This window comes from Macrotis lagotis, chromosome 5 (genome assembly GCF_037893015.1).
Source record: "Macrotis lagotis isolate mMagLag1 chromosome 5, bilby.v1.9.chrom.fasta, whole genome shotgun sequence".
Lineage (NCBI taxonomy): Eukaryota > Metazoa > Chordata > Mammalia > Peramelemorphia > Peramelidae > Macrotis > Macrotis lagotis.
The window spans coordinates 63,640,783-63,666,644 of NC_133662.1; the positions used below are offsets into that span (position 1 = coordinate 63,640,783).

General features: G+C 32.3%; 1 protein-coding gene across 4 annotated transcripts in view; it reads left to right on the plus strand.

Moving 5' to 3' along the window:
• Positions 1-25,862, plus strand: part of MYO6 (myosin VI) — a 241,014-nt gene that overhangs the window by 129,075 nt on the left and 86,077 nt on the right. For all 4 annotated transcript variants that reach the window (XM_074237348.1, XM_074237349.1, XM_074237350.1 and 1 more), the window contains exons 8-12: positions 4,269-4,324; positions 9,292-9,389; positions 13,640-13,804; positions 17,091-17,171; positions 20,076-20,256. In XM_074237348.1, coding sequence (XP_074093449.1) covers positions 4,269-4,324; positions 9,292-9,389; positions 13,640-13,804; positions 17,091-17,171; positions 20,076-20,256 — 581 coding nt within the window. The remainder of the gene's footprint in view (positions 1-4,268; positions 4,325-9,291; positions 9,390-13,639; positions 13,805-17,090; positions 17,172-20,075; positions 20,257-25,862) is intronic.

Below are 25,862 nucleotides of genomic sequence, written 5' to 3' on the forward strand. Positions count from 1 at the left end.
GAGTCTTAACATTTAAAAATAATAACAAAGCTGAGAACAGCCTCTAGGTGTGTAAATTTTGTTTTCTATTTCAAATCTTGTTCTGTAATGTGCTCTTTTTCATTCCTTCTCAGATGTATGATGCTACATTTTAGTAAACTAACATTTTAAAAAAATTTTATGAATATTTGTATTTTCCATTAGAATTGACATCTGATTTCTCAAAATAGAATTAGTTTAGAAGACTTTGGGGGAAGAGGAAAGGAAAGCCACATTCAGACTTATAAATGAGTTTGCTCCACCTTTGTGCATTTAAAGGGGCCAATTGTTTTAGTGCTAGATTGCTAATACTACAGTGAGAAAGGACCTAGACAATAAGTTTCTTAAGTCAATTTTAAAGAATTGTTCTGGTTAAATTTTTATTAGCTAGTAGCTATACTTTTGGTGTTGAGACTCTCTGAATGTAGTTAGACTTGAACTGAAAGCCTTTCTAGTCTGACCTTTGTGTTACACCAGATAGCTTTAGATATTGCAATGTCACCTTCATGGAACCATGAGATTTTGGTATAGGACTTTAATTAAAGGTACTAATTAACAAAAAGGTTATTTTTTAATAGCCTACAGATTACTGTATACTTTATGCATACACACAACCAATTTGAAGGATGTTCATTTTCTGCTTTATGGATAATGTAGGCGATTATGAACAAATAAGCTGGAGAGGATCACAAAAGATATACAATTTGATTATATGATTCAGTATTTAAAATGTTTTCAATAGATGTCACCATAATTAATTCTTATAATCTTTTAGTGATGGGTAGAAGAATAGTTCATGGCCGAACAGATAATAGACAGAAATCACAGAAGATAAGATGGAAAATTTTGATTACATGAAATTACTAAATTTTTGTACAAAGCCAATATAGATAAAAGTAGAAGAGAAGAAAGTAAATGGAAAAATTCTTAGTGACAGGTTTCTCTCATATAGGCTTCATTTCTAAGCTATATTGGGGAACCGATTCAGATTTATGATTGAATCATTTCCCAATAAATCAATTATCAAAGGATATGAAATGAATTTTTTCAAAGGAAATAATCTAAGCTATCAACAACTATATGAAAAAAAGTTAAAGATCACAAATGGAAAAAATGCATTTTAAAGTAACTCTACATTTAATCAGTCAGTAAACATTTATTAAGTGGCTACTTAAAAATTGTCAAACACTGCTAACGTGCCAGTGATCCATAAAGAGGCAAAAAACTCAACCCCAACAAAACAACTCCTGCTTTCAAGGAACTCACAGTCCAAAGGAGGAGACAAAAAGCAAACTAAGTTCAAACTTGTGTATATACATATGTGTACATTTATACATATATATGTATATATTCTCTCTATTTCTATGTCTCTCTCTCTATATATAATAAATACAGAACAAAAGATAGAAGATATTAGAATTAAGTGGGGTTGGGCAAGGTTTCCTGTAGAAGATTCATAAAATTGCAAAGGGTGAAAAAAAAATATAACAAACTTTGGAGGGACTTGTTGATGGAGTCATTCATTGTTCCAGCTGTTCCAGGGATAGGGAGTGGGAAAGAGATTGCAAAGAGTCGCACTGAGGCATGGTATTAAGACAATTTTTTTAAAACAATTAGAAATGTACAAAAGTAGGGTGTATACACACACACACACACACACAAAAGGAGGGTATATATGTGTGTGTGTGTGTGTGTGTGTGTGTGTGTACATGTGTACAAAAAAGGATATATCTATCTATCTATCTATCTATCTATCTATCTATCTATATTCCTCCTGGGATATTTTAGAACAGTTTAAGTGACTGCCTGTTAGGTATGTTATATAAGTTATAATTATTGATACTCTTATAGCTAACCCTTTGATTTCAACTGGATGAAATTAGAGGGGGCATTCTAGATGTATGAAACGGTAAACAGCAAATATATGAAAAACTTGGGAAAGCACAAAATGTATATGGAGCAGTCCAAAGACCAGAGATCAGAACTGGTTGGAGTTCTGTGTTTTTCTAGAGCTCCATTATCCAAGGGCCAAGATTACTGAAATATATAAATGTAGGTAAGGAGATCTAGGGAATTTAGGTCAGGGGTGACTTACAGGGAATATTGGTGAGCTAGCTTATAGGCAATGGGGTCAAGTGGCTTGCCCAAGGCCACAGAGCTAGGTAATTATTAAGGTCTGAGGCCAGATTTGAACTCAGGTCCTCCTGATTCCAGGGTCAGTGCTCTATCCACTGCGCCACCTAGCCACTCCTTGAACTGGCTTATTTAGCCTTCCTTATACTGTATGTTCTATTTGACTGGTGAGTCAAATATTTTTGTTAACACAACTTAACTTTGATGATTAGACTTATTGGCTAAGTTAATAGTGCTATCTCCCAGGATACCTTCCCAATGATGCCATGGTTGTCAATTTGTGATGTTTGTTGTATACAGTACATTAGATTCTCTCTCGTTGCATCCATGCCTTCCCAGACCTCTAGATACTGAAATTTAATTCAGGAGATCTTGCAACCATGTGGTTCTTTAGGTTCATCCTTGATTGTACATGGAGGCTAAGGATTTCAGATGTTTGTTCAGGGTTCAAATTAACCTAATTTAATAAATTGTGATAGAGCATGAATTGGATAAGGAGTAAAGAAATCATTCTGTAGAACCAGGCCATATACCATGCCACATGAGTTTTGGGAAAGTAGTCTAATACTTTTTCCTGCCATTTTCTTAAAAGATTCCAATATTCTGGGAAGATACCTTGAACTTTTCCCTTATTCTTTAATACCCTCTTTTGTGTATGCTATCCCATTGTTTGTATAGTTTATCCTGAAACAGTCTGATAGCTTTCAGATAGTCATTGACTAAGCCCTACGAAATGAGATTCTACTGAAGATTCCTCTATTTGATGATGTCAGGGGAAAGGCTGTGGAACTGAAAAACATCTTCCATGAACAGGCAAATGAGGATATAAGATAAACAATTCATGGTCTCTATCTAACCACTAGAATGGCACCCAGTCTCTTAAAAAGGATATAGCTTCCACCACCATTCCAGATAGGTGATAGTCGGGAATGAATTAGCAATTGTTTCAGGAATCTAAAAGGCTGCTCTAGATGTTGATCCTCCTTAACATGGACACACCTGGAAATGCTGATCTGTACTGTTTTGTAGGGAGATCCAGCAAAATTTTTGTGTAACTGCTTGTAAGCCCTTGAACATACCCTCTGTTGAATGCTATGACAGAAATGAAGCTCTGCATATTCACACCAAGGGAAAAGTAAAAGTACAAGTGCGTGTTCAAGAGTCCATCCCAGACTGATCCTTCTTCAACTTACAAGATCATGGTTCTGAGTATGGACAGTCAAAAGGAAATGTTGACAAATTGTCTGTTTATCTCACTCAACCTGTCTTCCCAGAAGTTTGGTTTTCATTTATTTATTTTTAATCTATCTATCTATCTATCTATCTATCTATCTATCTATCTATCTATCGATCTATATATTTATTTATGGCAATAGGGTTAAGTAACTTGCCCAAGGTCGCACAAGTTAAGTGTCTGAGATCAGATTTGAACTCAGGTTGTCTTGACTCCAGGGCTGGAGCTCTATTCACTGCTCCACCTAGCTGCCCCAAGTATGGTTTTTTTAATGGTGACAGTATACTTTTTCTATGACTGACATGCTTTTGTGTATGGATATTCTTGGGTCAGATTTATATATTGCCTGAATGGAGGGTGCCGGTACAGCTTTGGACTGTGATGGAAATTAAGGTGAATGACTAAGAGAGAGTAGTAACATAGAATGTATTATCATGTATAGATTTAGAATTGGAAGGAATTTTAGAAACCATCAGGGCTACATTCCTCTCTCGACCTCCTTCACTTTATAGATGAGGAAACTGAGACCCCAGGAAAGTTAAATAACTTGTTTAAGATCAGGCAGTTACAAATGATCAGAAGTGGCATTTGAACCAATGTCTTCTGACTTCAGAACCAATGCTCTTTGCATTGCACTCTAGAATCTCATCCCCTATATTGTACTTCTAAACATTTTCAGTAGGAGTTAGCAAACTCAACAAGGCCAAAACACGTTCACAATCTTCACATTCACTATCATTTATTACTCTTTTATCATTTTTCATTTTCCATGATCTAAATTTTAGTTTGAAATGCATTAATAATGTTCTAATTATGAATATGACATTTTATTGTTATTTAGATAATAGATATATTTCTTATATCTTCTTTTTTTTTTAAACAGATATCTCACGGAATCCTACGGTACAGGCCAAGATATTGATGATAGAATTGTGGAAGGTACTTTCTAAAAAAATTACATCCAGTTTTTTTTGTATGATACTTACTAAATGTAACAAGTAGAATCCTTCCTTACCTTTTGCCATTTAGTAGAATTATGTAAAATATTTTTATTTAACTCTAATTGTGAGAATGGTCTTGATGGTTTTCCAGTGAAGTTATAATCAAAATATGAAACATTTGACCGTTTTATCATTTTTAAATAACCAGAGTTTTAAGACTGATATGCATAAGTTAAGAGTTTAGATTCCATATTGGTTACCATTATGCCTTTCATTAAATAATAAAATTAAATGCTTTAATCTTTTCTTGGCAAAATGTTAATAATAGTCCTAAAACTTAAATAGTGTGGTTATATTTTTGGTGAGACTATAGCAATTACTTTTTAAAAAATCAAAATAGATTATTAGCTAGAAAGTGAACATTTTATATATATGTGTGTGTGTGTGTGTGTGTGTGTGTGTGTGTGTGTGTGTGTGTATAAAATATATCTTCCTTAAATCCTAATTTCCTATTCCCTCCTACAAGATATATCAAGTGCTTATCTCCACATTGATTAAATATTGAAGATATTGAATTTCCTCTAATAACATTTATTACAGAGCTAACATTTATTAAATATCTACCATGTTTATCTCAAAATATGTTATTTTGTGCATTTGACTTTTGGACTTTTTTAAAAAGAGATTCAGTTATGTCTCTGGTTTATTTTCTTTTATTGTTTTTTTTTAAATGCAACATCAGGTATTTTTTGAATTTTGTATTAATAGAACAGACTTTTTAAAGAACTAAACTTAAAAAATGCTATAACGATCTCATCAGTGTGAGTTTCTTTTATGAAAACAAATCAGCATCCCTCTATAATGTAATAGATGATATCAGGAAATTGTTTTTGTCAAAATTAATTATTTTGTGTTAATTGAGGTAGTGAATCAGCTGAATGAATGAATGAAAAAGCATTTATTAAATTTTTACTATGTGCAAAACCCTATGTTGCAGCTAACTAGAAAAAAAAGAGAATCCCTGCTCTTAAAGAGTTTGCATTCTAATGGGTGAGGAAACACATATAAGAGGCATCAAAGCAAAAAGAAAATCTTATGATCCTTAGCAAATGGTAATGTGTCATATTTTCTTTAATATTATTTCTATGGTAAGATCATATCCATTTCTGATGAACCTTTTGACAATGCCAAGGACTTTTGATGGTGACAACCTTTTCTGAATCTTTAGTATTGTAGCTGCTGAAGATGTGGGTCTGTGCAAGTAGGGAAGCAGTTGTTAGGTCCTATCCAGGATTTGTTTCCCTGGATGATGCTTTTGAGACTTAATCTAAAAATAGGGCAAGTGGTCTGAAAAGCACTTTGAATTCAGGGTTCTGGGTTACATCAATCAGAATTTGAGAGGAAGGAGGTGGTGGTGGAGTTGATGGAGGTAGTTTGTCTTTACATCTTTTCTTTCCCTCAGGATTCTTTCATATTTCAAGTAAACTGACTTATCTGTCATGTAGGTGGTAATTGGGAGGGATAATTGACTCCTTTCAATAGGAATTACTTCTAGATGGGGTGATGACTATAGGCAGTGATTAATTAAATAGGTGATTCAGTAGATAGAGTAATGGAGTAGGAATTAGAAAGACCTGAATTCATCTATGGCCTTACACACCTAATAGCTTTGTGATTAGCAAGTCACTTCACCTCTGCTGCCTCAGCTTCCTCTGAGGAACTGTAAAATGGGAACAAAAATAGCACCTACTTTGTAGCATTGTTGTGAAAATCAAATGAGATATTTGTGAGGTACTTTGAAAATTTTGCAAATTTGCCAAAATTGTGAATTTTTATATCTTTTTTATCATATTATAAATTACTTTTCATTAAATTTCTAAAAAGTTATTTTTAAATTGCCCTAAATCATCGAAGTTTCACAACTTTTTTCCTTATGATTAGTCTTTCATTTATTTTTGTTCTTAAAATGCCCATCTTAGGCCATGTTAGAAGTGATCAGTTTTCTTGTTAATTTACTATGATCTTAAGTATTGCTGCCCTTGATTCAGTTAAAGTATAACTAGAATTTTAAGACTATGCAAAAATAAAGCTAAGATGGAATAAAGAGTCCCTTATTGCCTGGGTCACCTCAACCTCCTAGGATTTTTAATATGCTTTTCCTCTTTTTCTCTTGGGAAAGTAACTGCTTGCTAATAGATCATAGATAGATTAAAGTGATATTTGTCAATTTCTGGACAAAGAATTACTGACTTTTTTATGTATTCAATTCAGTAAAGGTTACCAAAAGCAAAAAATAAAATAAAAAACAAATCTGAATCACAGTACCCAGGAAAAAACAAAAATTAGCCAAATGTTATCAAGACAGTCCTGAGATAAAGACAAGAAGAAATATTAACTTCATATATTTTTATAAATGACAAAGATTTTCCTAAAAACAAAAATAAATATAATAGATATCAGTAGGAAGCTTTTGGTTCAGCCACTATTTTGGGATATTGTTGCCTGTGATATGACTTCTACATAAGGAATCAGGGAAATAAAAAGTGTCTGTCAATTATTGGAAAACTCATATTCAACTTTAATGATTTTTGTGTGTTTTTTAGATACTGAGGTTTGTTTGACATTTTGGTGTTGGACCCAGTTTCTAAGTACTTGAATAGAATCAGACCTTTTCAAGACAATTTTTGTTTTAATTGCTGATAACCACATGGCTTACATCCATGTGGAATTGGAACTATACAAGTGTGAATATAGTTTGAGTGCCTTAATGTTTTAAGTAGTGTTCTTTATATTTGACATCTATATAGTAGCAGAGAATATTTTCAGTCCTGACAAGATTGTGATCTGTTAATGTTAATTCAAGTCCTTAATAAATAAAATTGAATTAAAAAATAGTTTTCTCAGGTTCTTCAGTCAAGAGTTTTTTCTTAGAATAATAGTTATAATGAACTTAGTAGATTTTTTGAATCTAGACCCCTCATTTTATATATGAGACTGAGTCACAGAGGTAGTTTTCTAGTGTCACAGTTAGTAAATGTTTTAGACAGTAAATTCAAATACTTCCTTATTCCTAGTACAGTTGTTCTATCCACTATACACAGTTGCTTCTTACATTCTTACATTATTTGGTATTATTAATATAAAAAATCTTAGGTACTTTTTAAATATACCTTTAAGGGAATTTGTAGAAGTTGTATTTATAGTGAGGGAATTTTCAGGAGTATAAATTTATTATAATTTTTTATTTTAATTATAAATTTTCATAATTTATTACATTAATACTTTGGGATTTTAAAAGGTTAGTGAATAAAAAAATATGATTTTAGATGGCAGAAGATTGAAAGGATTCAAAGTAGAACTTCTTAAGGAGATGATTATATCATTTAGGGAAAACTTGTAGGCAAAATGTCCGAGAAATGTTTGTAAAGATTATTATTCCATTCCACTATAGATAGACTAAGGCTAATGAGCATAAAGGAAAATGTCTAAAATGTCTCATTCTGAGTACTTGTGAATTACTCTAATAGATTTTTGGATGAAATAGGAAATATTTTTTGCAAGTAAGCTGAAAGAGATTAATCTCAGACATATTGGGTTTTATCCTGATTGGAGACAGAAGAATGCTCTTTTAAAATTCTTTCTGATTGTGATTTTTCTGAGTATATGATACTTATTGTAGAAATAAAATTTTTTACATCTATTTATTATATCTTTATATTGTAATCATGAAGTGACAAGGCAGTTTTGGGGCATTTTTTCTATTTAATTTAACTTTCCTAAATCTCATGTAAACTAAAAAAAAATTAACATTTGCTTTCAAAATTTTGAATTATAAATTCTCTTCATCTTTGAACAATTTGATGTATATTATATATGTGTAGTTTTGAAAAATATTTCCATATTAACCATATTGCAAAAGAAAAAAAGACAAAAAAGCCAAGAATAATAAAGTAAAAAAAAATTTACTTTAATCTACTTTCATATACCTTCAGTTCTTTCTCTGGTAGTGGATAACATTTTTCATAAAGAACCTTTTGAAATTGTTTTAGATCACAGTATTATTAAGACTATCTTAGTCATTTCCATTTTATCATCATTCATACTGCTGTTACTGTGTACAGTGTTCTCCAGGAAAACGTGATTCTGCTAATTTCACTTTGCATCAGTTGATATAAATCATTTCAGATTTTTCCTTTGTCATTTCTTTAAGTACAATAGAATTCCATCAGAATCATATACCACAGCTTTTGCCAAAATTTCCCAATTTATGGGCATCAATTTTCAATTCTTTGCTCCCAAAAAAGGAAATATATATATATAAGTATATATGTATATGTATATATTTTTATATACATAGAATATAAATATTTTTTTATATATGGGTCCTTTTCTTCTTTGATCTTCTTTGGCGAGTACAGACCTAGTAGTAATATTGGTGAGTCAAAGGGTATGCACAGTAGACTTTGGGCATAGTTCCAAATTTCTATCCAGATTGGTTTGATAAGTTCACAACTCAATTGGGTACTTTTTAATAGTCACACAAAGAAGGTAATTTTAGAAATTATTTTCATAAGTGAAAACAAGAAAGGGGGAAGTTCTAAATTAAATATTTTACCTTATCTTATTTAATATTTGTAAAAAATTTTTAGGCTGGTTTATGTGTTTTGATACTGTAGAGTTACTGGTTTTGGAGTTTCTTGTTTCACTTTCTGTGGAAGTCATTTCTTGATTTTCGTGAGATGGGGAAAAATCTCATTTTTTGGTGTAATCAATTTTTTTTCTAAAAATATTCAGGTGCATTAAATGATAAATTATAGTCTTTTAGACTTGAAATTAATTTTTATTATAACTTCTATTTATTACTTATGAGTAATTTTAAGTAAAGTGAAAGGTATTAGTTTATTTTAAATTTTCTCTCAAGTGAGCTTTTTGATGAAATTGTTTTCCTTTTATCCTTCTCACTAGCCAATCCATTGCTAGAAGCCTTTGGGAATGCAAAGACTGTTCGTAACAATAATAGCAGCCGTTTTGGAAAATTTGTTGAAATACATTTCAATGAAAAGGTAATAGAACATCTTTGGATATGGCAAATTATATTGTGTATATTTGTGATAATTATGAAATTGTTAAAAGTTTTGGAGTTCTTCATTTCTTGATAAATTCAGGCAAGATTATTCTTGTATTTGTGGAAAATAGAGTTAATTTGAGGAAAAATAGCAAATGTAAAAATGTTTTTATTGCTTCTATTTAATGCCTTCTAGATTTGAGAGCACCCAAATAATTAGGTACTTCAGAAAATTTGTGGTAAAAACTCATTTTAAGAGTAGACATATTGTCAATCATTTATTTTAGGGATAATAGGGAATTTATTAAAATAAACAAACTTGAACTAATCTGCTATTTTTATAATGCTGAAAAAATTTTAGTGACCTTTTTGCAGTTGAAATCATCAGTAATTTTGTTATTATTAGAGACAATCTGTTTTGTTTTATCCTTTAGAATGTGAAATTTTAAACTACCTTTCCCTCAAAACTTGCTTCCCCTTTGCTATTTCTGTTAATGACACAATTTAATTCACAAAAAAATGTATTTAAGCACCTGCTTTAGTGAAAATATTATGTTAGGAGCAAACAAAATTCTAGACAACTTCCTTCCTGTCAGGGTTTACTGAGAAGAGAAAAAAGTCTGTCTGTTGAGAAGCATCTATGCTCAATGATAAACTTGAGAAGGAGGAAGAGAAAATGAACAGTGTTTGAAAGAGGAATGTTATCTCATAGGACACGTAAATGCAGTCTTGAATGAAAAAGATTCTAAGAAGTAGAAATGGGAGGGGATTAGTTTATCCCAGTGCTGAAGCACAGAAAATTGTTATGGGATACCACATTCAGGAAACTGCAAACTGATTACTTTGCCTGCCATGGAAAATGTATGGAGAGAAAATAAAATGTGAAACAAGGCTAAAAAAGGTAGTTTTGAGTCAGGTCACAAAATACCAAAATGAAGTATTTTTATCTTATCTTGAGTGCATAGTGAGCCATTGAAGACCTGTAAGCAGCAGTATGACATGGTCATATGAGCTCTAGGATGATTATTTGTCAGCTGTGGGGAAAATAGACAAAAAAGGAATCTAAAGACAGGGAGACCTGTTCAGCTATTTCTTATAATCTGGGAGAAAGGTGACAAGAACTTGAACTAAGGTAGTACCTGGGTGAAAAGATCTTCACTGTGAGAGATGTTGTTAAGGGAGCACCAATAATTATAGCTTGATCCTGATAGAGTGTGAGAAATGAAGGAGAGGGAAGAGTTGACAGTATCTTCAAGGTTGTGACATGTGGAACTAATGTGGAGTAGAAATGGATATCTTTATATAAGAGGCTGATTTGGAGATAATGATGAATTATGTTTTGGGCATATTGAGCTTGAATAAAATATTAATCCAGTGGGCAGTCCGAGATTTGAGAATGAAATCCAGGAGAAAGATTAGGATTGACTTTGTAGATTTGCTAGTTAGCCATAGGGAAATGGTTTTTTCAATCCTTGGGAGCACATGAAGTCATCAAATGGGAAGAGTGTTTTTTTTTTATTTTTGTTTTTAGTTTTTTTGCAAGGCAATGGGGTTAAGTGGCTTGCCCAAGGCCACACAGCTAGGTAATTATTAAGTGTCTGAGGCTGGATTTGAACTCAGGTCCTCCTGACTCCAGGGCCAGTGCTCTATCCACTGCGCCACCTAGCTGCCCTAAATGAGAAGAGTTTGAAAGGAAAAGTGAGAAGTCCTAGAACAGAGTCATATGATTAGCATATAGCATATGGTTGGCAGTAAAGAAAACTAAAAAGGAGGAGTTCCAAGAAGGGTAGCCAAGTGAGAACAGTTTTAGCAAAGACAAATGAACCAGAGAACATGCAGAAAGGACCAGTTAATGGTTTCAAGATACAGGAAGTTTGAGAAGATAAGGAGGGTGCAATGGTATTTGTAACCTAGGGGAGGTCATTTAATCTCTCTAGAGCTTAGTCTGTAAAGTGATGAGATTGGACTAAATGACTTGGATGATCAAAATGGCAAACACATAGGGAAGATCAGAAGGGATAAGGCAAGAGAACAGTACAAATTCTTTTTTTGATTTTTGTAAGAAGAACCATGTCTTTGTTAAGTACTGTGCTAGGTTATAGGAATACATTTACATGAGGAAAGTTCCATATTCTAAGGGAGCTTACATTTTATTAACAGGCTACTATCACATATTTACAAATAGCATATTTAAAAAAAATACACAATGACAGTGAAGGGGTAACACCTAGGAAAATCAGGAAAGGCCTTTTAAAGGAGGTAGTCTTTGAACTGGGAGTTTTAAGAAAAACCCAGATCAAAAGTGACTGAGGAGGGAGCACCTTCCAGGTTAGGAGAAATAACCCTTCAAAGGCAAAGAGAAAGGATGTTGTCTGTCTTTATAAGGGAATATTAAGCAGATCGGTTTGAATGGATTATAAAGTCCCTGAAGGAGAATGATGTGTAATCAGCCTTGAAAGAGACTGGAAATAGGTTTTGAAGTCTTTAACTATCAAAAAGAAGAGTTTATATACCTAAAGGTACTGGAGACCTACAGAAATTTTTTGAGTGGAGTGAGATATTTATATGAGTTCAAAGAATTTAAGTCTCTGATCATTTAATTTCACTTAGTATTGTCTCATCTTTATTCTTTCTTTTAATTTAGTTTTGTTTTGTAGCTTTGTGGTTACTCGTTAGTAACTAGATAGCTCATTTGCATATAATTTCTAGATCAGTGACCAATCCTTTCTTGTTTATTCAAGTTTAGTCAGTTCTTATGTGTGTGTGTACTTCTTACTTGTGAAAACATGTGCATTTATAGTGTTTTCTTGAAGAAAATATTCATTATACATAGGCCCAAAATATTTCATTTATTAATTCTGTTTTGACCTATTTTATTTAATTTGATAAACCAGTAAAATAGTGTCTATATAATACATTAATGTAAAATGCAAAGCATTTTACAACTATCTTGTTTTAACTTGATGTCAATTCTATCAGGTAGAGGTTATTATTGTCTTTATTTTACAGAAGAGAAGATTAAAGCAGACAGAGATGAAATGACTTGTTTAGAGTCACATACCTAATTAATGCCTGGGACCACATTTGAACTTGAATTTTTCTTGACTTCAGGTCTAGTAGACTTTCCACTATACCACCTAGATACCTCATTTGAATCATTTTTCCCCCAATTTTTGAAACCATTGAATATCAATTTGTTTTTGATTTGGAGGAGGTTGTAGAATTTCTTTTAACTCTTCACAACTTGCCTTTCTACCCACCACTACTCACTTTTTTTAAAAAACAAATTATTTATTGAAGGCAATGGGATTAAAAGTGACTTGCCCAAGGTCACATAGCCAGGCAATTGCTATTAAGTGTCTGATCGGATTTGAATTCAGGTCCTCCTGATTCTATCCACTGCACCACCCACTGCCCCCACCACTTACTTTGAAGCAGAAAGGTAGATGAAGGACCATTAAACATTCCCTCTCTCCCCTATTTATTTTATAGATTAATCTCAAGAATTAGTCATTCAGTGACTGTTCTAATTCTGCTGAACCTTTGTGTTTTTAGCCCTTTTAGGACTTATTAAAAAGCTTTTCTCAGAATCTGCCAGAGATCACCTATATTGATTGGCACAGGCAATTGAAATGGGTCTTTTGTAGAGCATTTGTTCATGCACAGATATTTGTGGAGGCAGTTATCATATCCTTATATATTTATGTATAAAGGCATTTCCATAAAAAATTTCTTGACTTAAAATTACTGATCCATGTAGAGATCTTTGCAGACTTCATGAGAACTATTAATAAAACATGTTATCTATTCTCTGACAGAAAGGTGGGGGACTTGCAGGGAAGATGAAAATATTTGTGAATATGACCAATGTGTGAATTTAGATGTGTTTACTTTATCATGTTTTTTAATAAGGAAAGGATTTATTTTAAGTTTGGAAGGAAGAGGGGGAACTAATGATCAGGATACCCATTCCCCCACCAAAAACTCCAAAGGAATGAAAAGAGGGTCACTAGCATTTAAAAAAATTCTCAGAATTGAATAGAAAAAGTAGATGCAGACAAGCAAGACAGGTTTGAATCATGTTTAATGTGTAATATTCTTTTGAAATTGCAGCAGCATATAATGGAGATTCATGGTTTCATGAACTCTTTTTTCTCTTTGGTCTATGTGGAAATGCTAATGTTTGATGATGTTTATCAAGTACAGAATAAATAAAATGAAAAAAATATATTTGTTCTTTTTATTTAGAATGCAGTTGTTGGTGGATTTGTTTCACACTACCTTCTAGAGAAATCTAGGATCTGTGTTCAAGGCAAAGAAGAAAGAAATTATCATATCTTTTACAGACTGTGTGCTGGTGCTTCTGAAGATATTAGGGAAAAGCTTCATTTAAGTTCTCCAGACAATTTTCGGGTGAGAAAAATAAAATATCCTGATGATAATATAATCTAATTTTACTGTGTTTAATTTATTTGAATTCAAGATCACAATGCTCATTATATACAATTAAATATAATTTGGGAGAATCACAAAATTGAGAGACTTCATTGTATAGTGTATAGAAAGCTGGCTTCAAAATTAGAAAGAACTAAGTAAAATTCTACTACTTACACATTCTAGATGTGTGAACCTAGGCAATTTTTTAGCTGTTTAGTGCTAGAGGCAACATTCTAAGACTATAAGCTACAGAAAAGATGCTGATTTGTATTGATAGAAGAAATTTCTTCATTTTGGATGCTCTTTATGCCAAAATCCCAAATCTCACTCACCTTGGTAGAATCACACAAAATAAATTTTTAATTTTTTCTCATTTTGCAAAGAGTGAAAATAATGGCAAAATTGTGGGATATGTAAAGTTAGGAATATTCAGTAATTTAAATGTGCTGGTTTAAATTTAGATCAATTTGAATAAAAATGTTTTATATACAAAGGAGGCAAATCATCGGTCTTAGAACTAATTTCTGCATTTATTTTTAGGAACCATTTTAGAAGTGAAGTTTATAGTCAAGCTCATGATTTTGCTATCTTTGCTATTATTTTGTTTTCCTTTTTTTGCTGTTTTATTTCTTTGAAATAATTTTTAATTTATATGACATTGACCATTTTTAAACTCTCCAATTCACATCATATCCATAGCCTCTTACGATACTGCTTTAAAGTAGCCAGAAACTGTATTGAAAGATATTTGTAGTTATATTTAGTCTTCTATAGTTGTGTTTCAGATTTATTGATTCTGTCCTTGTCTCTCAGGTAATTTTTGATGGGTAAAACTGCTTCTTCAGTGATTTCTCTCCTGGACACCAGCTATATTAATTAACACATTAAGTGTTTATTAAAGAGAGAAAAATGTACATTTGACAATATTTGAATAAGTTAAATATATAGTTTAGCAAATACAAAATATTAGAGCCAGACTTGTTAAATAATTTTTCAGGTATATCAAGGAGACATCTGCCACATTTCTACAAAAGTGGAAAAGAAGAGAGCCTATGTTATGAGCCAGTTAGTTTAAATGATGGCAACAACTTTGGCCATCTGAGGTTTTAGCTTTAAATGCAAAGTTATCTAACAGAAGCAGTTGGGAGGAAAAAATTCCACTCATAAATTTTTTTTAGAGAAAGTTTCACCTTGGAAATCTACTGTACACCAAATCATATACTTGTTATAGTCTTATAAAATAAATAAAAGTTGTTTACTAACATTTACTAACTCAGTGTTCATCTCTGTAGATATGATTTGTTTTTCCTCTCAGCTTTTACAATATCTAATCATTTGGTTTTATTTCCATTTCCTTGTTTTAATGACCTAGCCAACCATAAATCATTGAATAGGTATGCATAATATGAAAAAGGAGTTAAACTCCCAAATTATTTGGGGCAACTAGGTGGTGAAGTGGACAGAGCACCAGCTCAGGAGTCAGGAGTACCTGAGTTCAATTCCAGACTCAGACACTTAATAATTGCCTAGCTGTGTGGCCTTGGGCAAGCCACTTAACTCCATTGCCTTGAACCCCCCCCCCCAAAAAAAACCTCCTAAATTATTTATATTTTACTTCAGATATGCATTTTAAATTTTATTTTCATATTTGATTATGATTAATGGTCCACAATCTGAGAATGGCTATTAGTCAATAATCTGGGAATTTATTACAAATAAAATATATAAGGTACACTGATCAGATTTAGAGGAAAGAAAAAATTATTTAATTTAGTCATCACATTTCATCCTTTTCCCCATTTCTTCACACATGCTGAAAGCAACTTTCTCAAACTAATACAAAAAATTCTCCTTCCTCAGGGAACCTCTTGAAAATATATGGTCTTTAAACTGTTTTTGAACACTAATTTAATTATTGAAATTTAACCAAGTTACATTTACTTGGTCACATTGAGTACATCTAATGTAAACAAGAGCCTTTAATTTAAATAAGTGTAATAATACAAGTTACATCAATAAGTATTTATTGAATCATTGAACTAAGCTCCAAAGAACAAGAAAAGACCACTCCCTTTTCTAGGGTGTTTATAATCCCATAGGCGACACAGCATGAAAACAACCATGAACCAAGATTAGAGGCAGGATGAATTTAGATAGTCAGGAGGGGAGTTTTTGTTGTTATTCAGTCATGTCCAACTCTTCTTGACTCCATTTGGGGTTTTCTTGGCAAGGAGACCAACAAGGGCTGCTATTTCCTCATTTACAAATAAGGAGACTGAAGCAAACAGAATTAAGTGGCACAACTAGTGTCTGGGGCCGGATTTCAACCACAGTGTCACCTAGTAGTCTGAGATCTAGGAAAGGCTTCTTGCCAAAGGTGGGTTTTTAGCTGCTATTTCAAGGAAGCCATTGCTGAAGGCAAGATTTCAGCTGCACATAAATTTTGACTCTGTTTCATTCAATGTTCTACTTTTGTTTCAGAAGTTAAAATTATAAATGCTGCCATAAACATGTATGAAAATGATGGTAACATATTTTTATATCCTTTAACCTATCTCAAGCACAGTACATGTGTTATCTCATTTAATTAAAGATTAAGACCAACTTTAATGAAATTAGGTTTGGGGTGGGTATTATGGGCAAAATAGAAAAATACAGTTCATATCCTCAGTTAATAAATCTCTAAGATAAATATTATAATTATTAACATCAGTCTATGTTTTAAATGTTCTTTCACTGAAGTTCTGAGAGTGGCTAAATAATTTGACCTCTTATTTTTCTCTCCCTACTAGTTCTTGCATATGACTCTTAAATATTTTGGGCAAGGTTCACCAAAGTGTGTTTCAGAATTCTCTTTTCTCTAAAAATAGATTAGAACTAATGCTTTGTCATGAGTTTTACCTTTGAGAAGAGATAAAGTTCATAAATTACTTTGCACTTAAAAATGTCAGATTGACTAGTATATTTCAGGATTATTTTTTTTTTTATCAAGTATAGGAAGTCTGTGATTTTTTTTATTTTTAGTTCTTCAGTTAATCTACTCTTTCTATTTGTATTTGGATATTGGCATGTAGTTGTTTAGTTTCTGGTTCTAGTGATACTGGAAAAAATTGTTTATGTTTTGGGTGGTGAGAAAGTGACATAAGATTAAAGCTAATGGTTCTTTAGTAAGATCAAATGGAAATACATGTTAATTGTTGATAAAATTAAAATGAGATTTTTTTCAATCAACTTGTAATATAAAAATATTTCTTTGTCATAGTATTTAAATCGAGGCTGCACTAGATTCTTTGCTAATAAGGAAACGGACAAACAGATTTTACAGAACCGCAAAAGTCCTGAGGTATGGTAAATTTGGTTTTATTTTAAGTATTTTTAAAAGACTTTCCTAAAAGTAATAATGTTTACCTATATTTTAGCCTATTAGTTTGACTTTAGTTTTAATATTATATTTACTATCTTTAGAGAGCAAGAAATTTTTAAAAATGTAAATTATAAAAAATGATTATAATGTAAACAATGTAATTTATTTCAGTATAAACACTCCCATAATTAGGCCTTACTAGACTTCTTTGTAAATTACTTGTTTTCTATGAATTGCCAAAGATTATTTTCTAATAAAACATTACAAAACTTATTCTAGTACTCTATTAAATTATGGCTACGTGAAATAGTAAAAAGTATAGAATATACATATTGAATTTGGTTGGTTGTCCACAACAACAATTTATTTTTCTCAAAAATATTTTTATGCACATCTGATATTAATGTATAAAGAAGATAATACAGTGAAATAATGGTACTAAGAGTGTTAGAATTTCTCATAAAAGTTCTATTTCATTATTTTTTATTATGTTTTATATGCATGTCAATCATTATGACACCTTATACACAGGAGGGGGAAATATTCATTTTAAAGTGTTATTTTTCAAGTATTAAGTGTTGAACTTAGGAAATTAAATACCATTGTATTTTTTGGTTTAATGTATAAGATACTTAGATTGTATAATGATTTCAAGTCACGGACATTTAGAGTTTAAATTCAGAGGATTATAAAACCCTGAAAATCAAGATAAAATATTCATTTTCATTGTTGTTAATTTACATAGTGAAAGACTTAAATTGTGTTTAATTGACTATATTATTCTTATAGGTGATTTCTGTGGATAAATTTTGAATATGCTGATATTTTGAGTTAAAAAGTTTTAACTTGCTTGATAATGGTGGCTATCATAAAAAAACAAAAAACAAGGGAAGGAATAAAATGTGTGTTACTCAAGTCACAAATAATTGTGATAGCTATGTGATATAAGGTAATTTATTTTATATGTAATAGAAATGAAGGGAGAAAAAATTCATTAATTGGAAAAAATCAAAACTTTTTTAAAAAAGGAAATGAAGTAGAAATTGAGACAGAATATTAGAGGTTTGCCTTTGGAATCAGGGAAACAGGTTCAAGTTTTGCCTGTATCATATATTAGCCATGTGATTGACCAAAGGCAAATCACTTGACTTAGTGTTTTAGGCACCTCTCTATAATATAAAAAATGACTTTACATACTGGTAGTTTAAACTGATGAAAGTACAAGTCTGGAAAGAATGTTTTTTTTTTTTAAAAAGTGATTTTTTTGAATAAGGAATCCTAAAGAGCATAACTGATTGTCAGTAGTAATCCTTTAACCCCAATGGGCCATATTTAGAATTTTTCACTATTACAGAGTTGTTTTCCTTGAGATAATAGCAATTCAGTTATTCCATTACTGTCATCCTTAAAGAAGAACTAAGGATTAGAAATCTTAATTCTGTAATTGAATAATAGAAGAAACCATAATTTTCATTATTTGAAGAGTAAAGAAAATGTTGTATTTCTAGTTCTTTAATAAGTATACTTAGTTTTTGTCTATCCGTAATCTTGTTTATAATATGTGAGAATACAAATATAGATGAATAATGTATTAATGTTTTAAAATTACCTTTTGTCTTTTCTTTATTATCAGGAAGATGAGGTGACCGTTTTGAATAATTAGAAGATATAGTTTAATTCTCTTAGTGTTTTCTCAGTCTGTGTGAAGTGATTACTTTTTAGATGCATGAAGTATTCTAGTCTGCAATGGTTTTAATAGTTTTTGTTTCTCTTTAATTTCAAGAACTTTTTTTTATTAAAGCAAACACTATTTAATTTATATCATTTCTCAGGTTACCTGAAAGACAGTATTGTAATCTATATTTTTTCTTAATTCTGCATGGTGGTGTTATTGTTGCTTCTCTCTGAGTTAGTATGATAGACTTGCATTGTAATATGTCTAGATGTTTTCCAGAAATCATGAAGAATAATTATTTTGTTTGAAGATAATCTCCAGTCCCTTAGTTTCATGAGGAGAGAAAACTAAATGATCTCTTTTGTCTCTGGACTTATGATCATATGTATTAACCATAAATATTTTTTTAAATTATAACTGTCAGATTTTCCAGTATTTCTTATGAAACTATATTTAAGCTATTCATCAATGTCATCATAGCAGCAGACTACTTTTTATACAGTGAGATTGAGTAATATTATACTTTCAATTTCTGGAAAATTCCCAGGCATAGTTATTTTATCTTCCAGTGTTCTGAAGTTTTCATGCTATGCACTTCCATGATTTTTGAAAAATGGTTCCCTTCTTTTCTGTTTCTTACATCATAATACTTCTTTTAATTGACAGGCACATCTAGATGCAAATCTTTTTTAAAAGTCTTTCATTAGATCCAGTATTTTCTTATATACTCCACAAGGTGAAAAATAAGTATTAGTTCTCAAAATGTTTAAAGGTTTGAGAAGCTTTGAATTCCTACTAGTATCAGTAATGATACAAGTGGTAGTAAATGTACAAAATGTAAAGGTTTTACATTGTGGTAAAATTCTGATGCCACTTTGATTACAGAAACTTGTGGGTTTTTTTGGGGGGGGTTAATTTCTTTCAAATCTATACCCTTAAATTAATATATGTGTTTTCTTCAGATAAAACACATCAATGTTGACTTTTACTTTTTCCCTTGTCTAGTTTTCCAACATTATAGTGCTTTTGGTTAAAAATTATAAATTAATTAAAATATTTTATTGAAATAATTTTTTTTAAATCTTGGAAATTGAAAAATATTTAATTTTGCATGTGTTTGCATTGCATTCCTTTTTTTAAACAGCAATTATAATTTCCATAATTAAAAATATTAAGGTGAAATAACTTGTCTTTTTTTTTTTTGGTAGTACCTTAAAGCAGGTTCCTTGAAAGATCCTCTTTTAGATGACCATGGTGATTTCAATAGAATGTGCACAGCCATGAAAAAGATTGGTTTGGGTGATGAAGAAAAACTCGATCTTTTCAGGGTTGTAGCTGGAGTCCTGCATCTTGGAAATATTGATTTTGAGGAAACTGGCAGCACTTCAGGTTATTAAATGAATTGATTTTATTGCATATTTTAAGTCATAAAATGATACTGTTGCATAAACTGGTTTTTAAATCAAATAGTATATTAATGAAAATTTTAGTTGTTATACAGTGAAACAAGACTGATCAAATGATGGAACTGGGAGTTCTAATTCATCCAAAAAAGCATTAGTGTATAGAAGCATTATTAAGACAAACAAAGACAACTTAGAAGCTTGATGTTTTGAGATTATTTGTGATATTTTGGCAACCACCATCAAAACCTCATGGTATTTTTAGATGTATATAGATGTATGTGATATTCCTTTTATTCATGAATTGAAAAAACACTTGATGTGATCATTGAGATATCCAAAACTACACTTGGGTAAAACTCAGGTCATGTAGTCATGAAGGTAGATGATCCTCTCCTATAAATTTCTTGATAATATATAATCCTATAATCTTTGATGCAGAATGAGAGAATTATGTAGAAGATTTCCAAAATCAATATTCATCTAGCTGTCATAATACTTGGTTGCTATATCTATACTTTTTTTGTTTTTCTCTCTTCTGCTATTGTTAATATGTTCTGTTCATTTTGAATATGATTCTCTTCCACAGTCATATTGCAGTCAAAAATCTCATCCTAAAAAAGTCTCAATGAAAATTGTGAGGTTAAATTTGAATTTGGATTCATTAGCTTCCTGACTCTTCCTTATTCCACGTCCACCTTCCACTCTATCCTAATTCTTGACCTTATGATAAGGGATTTCAACATACTTGTATATGTTCCCTCAGTTGAATGAATACATTAAAAACCTCTGTGAGAAACCCTAGGGCTACAGATAGATAAAATACTTTCCCTACTCTAAAGTTGCTCACAACATTATAAGGGGTAATAATATAGGAAGTTTCAGCTGCAAGTCAGATAGAAAGGCTCAGTGACCCTAAAGGTGTAGCATCAAAGCTGATGATAATCATATCTAGTTTTGAGCCATTTGACTATGTCAAAAACTTTGGTGATAAGAACTTGTTTCCAAATCTTTCATAACTGTGGCTGCTAGGAAGGGGGAACATTTGGAGTTGCTAGTTCTGTAATATGTTTAGGAACTGGGCTAGAAGTAGGACTGATAGTTTGGAGGACTCTTACTGTTCCTGGAGCACTTGAGCTTACTTCTCTGTGGGGTAGCAGTTGGTCAGCAATTAGTGTTTGTGTTGGGATGCTTAGGCTCTTTTCTTGTATTGATCCCCTAAAAGATGACTTCAGGTTATCACACTGAAAGCAAGACTGTTGAGATTGAGTGAGGTGATGTTATTTATTTCCAAGGTCTTGTCACCAGTTTCTAATCATCTCTATGCTGATGATTCCTAGATCCGTGTTTAGCCCTAGTCTCCTAAGCTTACAAACTGCCTATAAAGACAATTTTAGTTGAAGTTCTACAGTCATCTCAAACTCAACTTCTAGTCCAATTTCCTCCTTTTAGAAATGAAGAAGCTAAGAACCAGTTGAATAAAGTGATTTGACCAAATTATGGTAAATCTCAGCAGAGTTGGGATTTGAAGGCTGGTCCTCTGATTTCAGAGTTGATGTGCGTTCAATTTTCAATTGATTCAAAGCTTCTTTTTTTCCCTCTGTGTTACTGCTGAACAAGAATATAGAATCTTTGATTTTTGTCTCAATGATTTTGTATTAGTGAGTAGTGGGTTAAAGTGTGACAAAATGAAACAAATAGAGTTCAGGGGAGGAAAATTTGGGAAATAGGGGGAAGTTGAGGATGAGAGTCTCAGCCTGAGATCTGATCTTTCCTTGGCTAAATTTTTTTCCTACCTGACACTTGGTTCCACTTTTCCACTCAAATCTTCTTGTAAGAATAGAAATTCTTTTTGCCTCATAATTTTATATCCTAATATTCTTTTGGAGGAAGGAGAAGAGTGGTGATTTTCAGAATACCAATTCCTAGGAAATGTGCTTTAAAAGGAGCATGGGGTTCATTCTTAGTACTAGACACATGTGTAGGAATCCTGAGTAATCTGCCTCCTTCCAGTGTCTGATAAAGGAACATGAAAAACACATTTGATGGCCTGCCATCTTCTAAACAGTGTCATAGGAGACTGAGTGTTTTGGAGAAACCAATATCAACTCTGGCCTAGGAATGCTGGAAGGACAATAGAATTGGATGAGCCAAGAATCATTTTATCTGTGATTGTTTATTGTGCTTTCTGAGAGGAGATTCTCATCAATTAAATGCCTAAAATTTTCACTCACAAGGACGATAATTTGCTAAAGATCTTGGCTCATATGACCCAGGGAGGAAATTAAATAAACTGGAACCTGGCTGGGCTCTAGTTTTTGGTTGTGATACTTCTGTATTTAATCCTGAGACTGCATCACAATAGTATTAGTTAAACTTCTCTAGTGAAGCCTGTTTGCAATATTGACATCCAAGCAAATGTAGTTAATTAAGATATAGAATCATAGATTTAGAACTGAAAGGGACCTATGAGGCAGCCTTGTTTTTTACAGATTGGAAACAGAATCTTGGAGATGTTAAATGACTCTTCAAAGGTTGCAAGATAATAATAGAAGTCACCTCTTCAGTCTCTCCTTGTCTACTGAAAGTTTCTCTATTGCCTACATATGTGCCCATTTCTCCCCCATCCTCCATCTGTAATCTAACCATCTCTACTAGGTGTTGTCTTATACTTTTCTTCCTTTTGTGGCTAACTCTCCGAGGAAGTCATCTATAATAACTGACTTTATTTTCTTTTCTCTCATTTCTTAATTCTTTGCAGTCTGACTATGATCTCACCATTCAACCAGAACTGTTTCCTACAAAATTACTAATGATCTTTTATATTGGCAATCTTTATGCTTTTTTTCTCAGTTCTTTTTCTTGATTTCTCAGCAACTTTTGGCATTATGGATCAACTTCTTCTTGATACTCTCTTCTCAGTAGGTTTTCTTGGTACTGTTCTCTCTTAGTTTTCCTCCTATATATCTGAACATGCCTTCTCTGTCTTTTGTGCTGAATTTTTATTAATGTCATGCCTACTCATAATTAGTGTCTCCTAAAGTTTTGCCCTTCTGTTTTATACTATTTCCCTTGGTGATCTTATCATTTTCCATAGTTTCAATGATCATCTCTTAGATATCTCTTAGATTTACTTATGCAACTCTAAACTTCTCTACTCACTCCCAGTCATATATTTCTGTCTTTTAGTCATCTTTAATTGGATGTCCTGTAGACAAACTCAGAAAGCCTAAAACTGAACTCATTATCTTTCCTTTCAAGCTCTTCCCTCACTTTTCTTGACTTTCTTATTACTGCTTTATCATCCAGGCTCAAAAACCTAGATATTAGGGACATAGCTAACACCAGTACCCTGTTTGTTTAGTTTTGATGGTGGGATGAAATGAGGAACTCAGAAATAATTGAGCAGTTAACAAAGATATATATTTTGCTTCAACCTAGCAGTAATATGCAGCAAATTTACAAAGGCCCTTAGTTTTTTTTGTAATAAAGAAAAATTTTATTATATGAAATATCTTGGCCTATTCCCCCTCTCCTTTTTCTTTCTCTCATTACATTTCCCTTTTTTCTATTGACTCCATTTTTACACCATATTTTATCTTCAAATTCAGCTTTCTCCTGTGCTTCATCTACAAAAGCTCTTTCTACCTGCTCTGTTAATTGAGAAGGTTCATATGAGTATTATCAGTGTTATTTTTCTATACAGGAATACATGCAGTTCATCATCATTAAGTCCCTCATATTTTCCCCTTCTCCTCCAATCTCTATGCTTCACCTGAGTCCTGTATTTGAAGATCAAACCTTCTGTTCAGCTCTGGCCATTCCAACAGGAACATTTGAAATTCCCCTGGCTCATTGAAAGTCTATCTTTTTCCCTGGAAGAGGTCATTCAGTTTTGCTGGGTAGTTGATTCTCAGTTGCATTCTAAGCTCTCTTACCTTCTGGTATATTATGTTCTAAGCCCTATGAGCTTTTAATGTAGTTGCTGCTAAGTCCTGTGAGATCCTGATTGCAGCTCCACAGTATTTGAATTGTGTCCTTCTGGCTGCTTGTAATATTTTCTCTTTGACTTGGGAGTTCTGGAACTTGGCTATAATATTCCTGGCTGTTGGTTTTTTGGGATCTCTTTCTTGGGGGGATCTGTGGATTCTCTCCATTTCTATTTTTCCCTCTGCTTCTAGGATATCAGGGCAATTTTCCTGTAGTAATTCTTTGAAAATGATGTCAAGGCTCTTTTCCTGATCATGACTTTCAGGTATTCCAATAATCTTTAAATTATCTTTCCTAAATCTGTTTTCCACAAAGACCCTTAGTTTTAATATCCTTATTTGTCCTCCCCACTCTGTCTCTATATGGAAAATTATGATGTGATGATGAAGTTGGTCCTTCATTCTTGATTAAGACCATGACAACAGGGAGCCATGAGAAGCATATGACCTGGATTTGAGTGAGGGGATACTGTTGGAAATGTTAATACCAACTCTGTACAGGGTATGATGACTTGCCTGATTTTCTTCAGACATCCAAAAATACAGAGGTGCTTTGACTCCATTTGGATGGGAGTTTTTTATGCCCTTTTGTTACCAAGAAACTGCATCAAGGAAGGCAGTGGCCAGTTTGGTTTCTGTGCTTTGACATAAGCTTTGATGTCTTTTAGAGAAAATTTATCCTTGTTGCTGTAGGAAAACAGAAAATTCTATTCCTATCACAGGAGATATCATCAGTTATCCTTCATATCAAATAGGTTGTCAGCTTCTGTTGTGTCTATCTTCAGAATATCTGTCCTATTGTATCCCTTTTATGACACTGCCAGCACTATGGTAAGGATCCCAATGACATGCTTTGGCCATTGCCACATCTTTCTGGTTGATCGCTTTGCCTTAAATATCACCTCATTTCCTTCTGTACTCCATTTAGTTACGAAAGTGATTTTCTTAAAGCAGTTTCAGTTGGTTGGGCTTGTATTTTATTTTATACATTTTAAGAAATTATTCTGAGAAGGTGACCATAGGCTTTACCAGACTACCATAGAGTTCTATGACAAAAAAAGAACCCTGATCTAGAATATCAAGGATAGTAGTGGGGAAAAACAAGTAATGGCGTCCAGACCTTAGACCATAAAGCATTAATTATCAAAAGCATTTGGAATTGATTAAAAGCTACAGACTAGGCTGAAAAGAATCAGAAATATTTAGACTTAATAACCCAGTATTTGGTAAAACATGACAAATTTACTATCTGATATGAGATTTGTATTTGACAGGGATTACTAGGAAAATTGGGAAGCATTCAGGCACCATTGAGATTTACATCTATATCTTATGTCATAATAAATAATATTCATGATATGAAATTGAAAAACTGTCACGTGAAGAAAATTGCCCTAAGTAATAAGAAGAAAATTAGTTAATTGGGAAATCCCCTCTACTTATGTAGATTAGATACTTCTATGTAATTTATTGTCTTCACCTGAGGCACAGAGAGGCTAGGTGACTTTACAGTGGTCACACATTATTTATCAGAGGTAGACTGCTGCTTGTGTGCAGGGACTATTTCATTTTATCTTTGCTTAGTACAGTGCCTTACTCATGG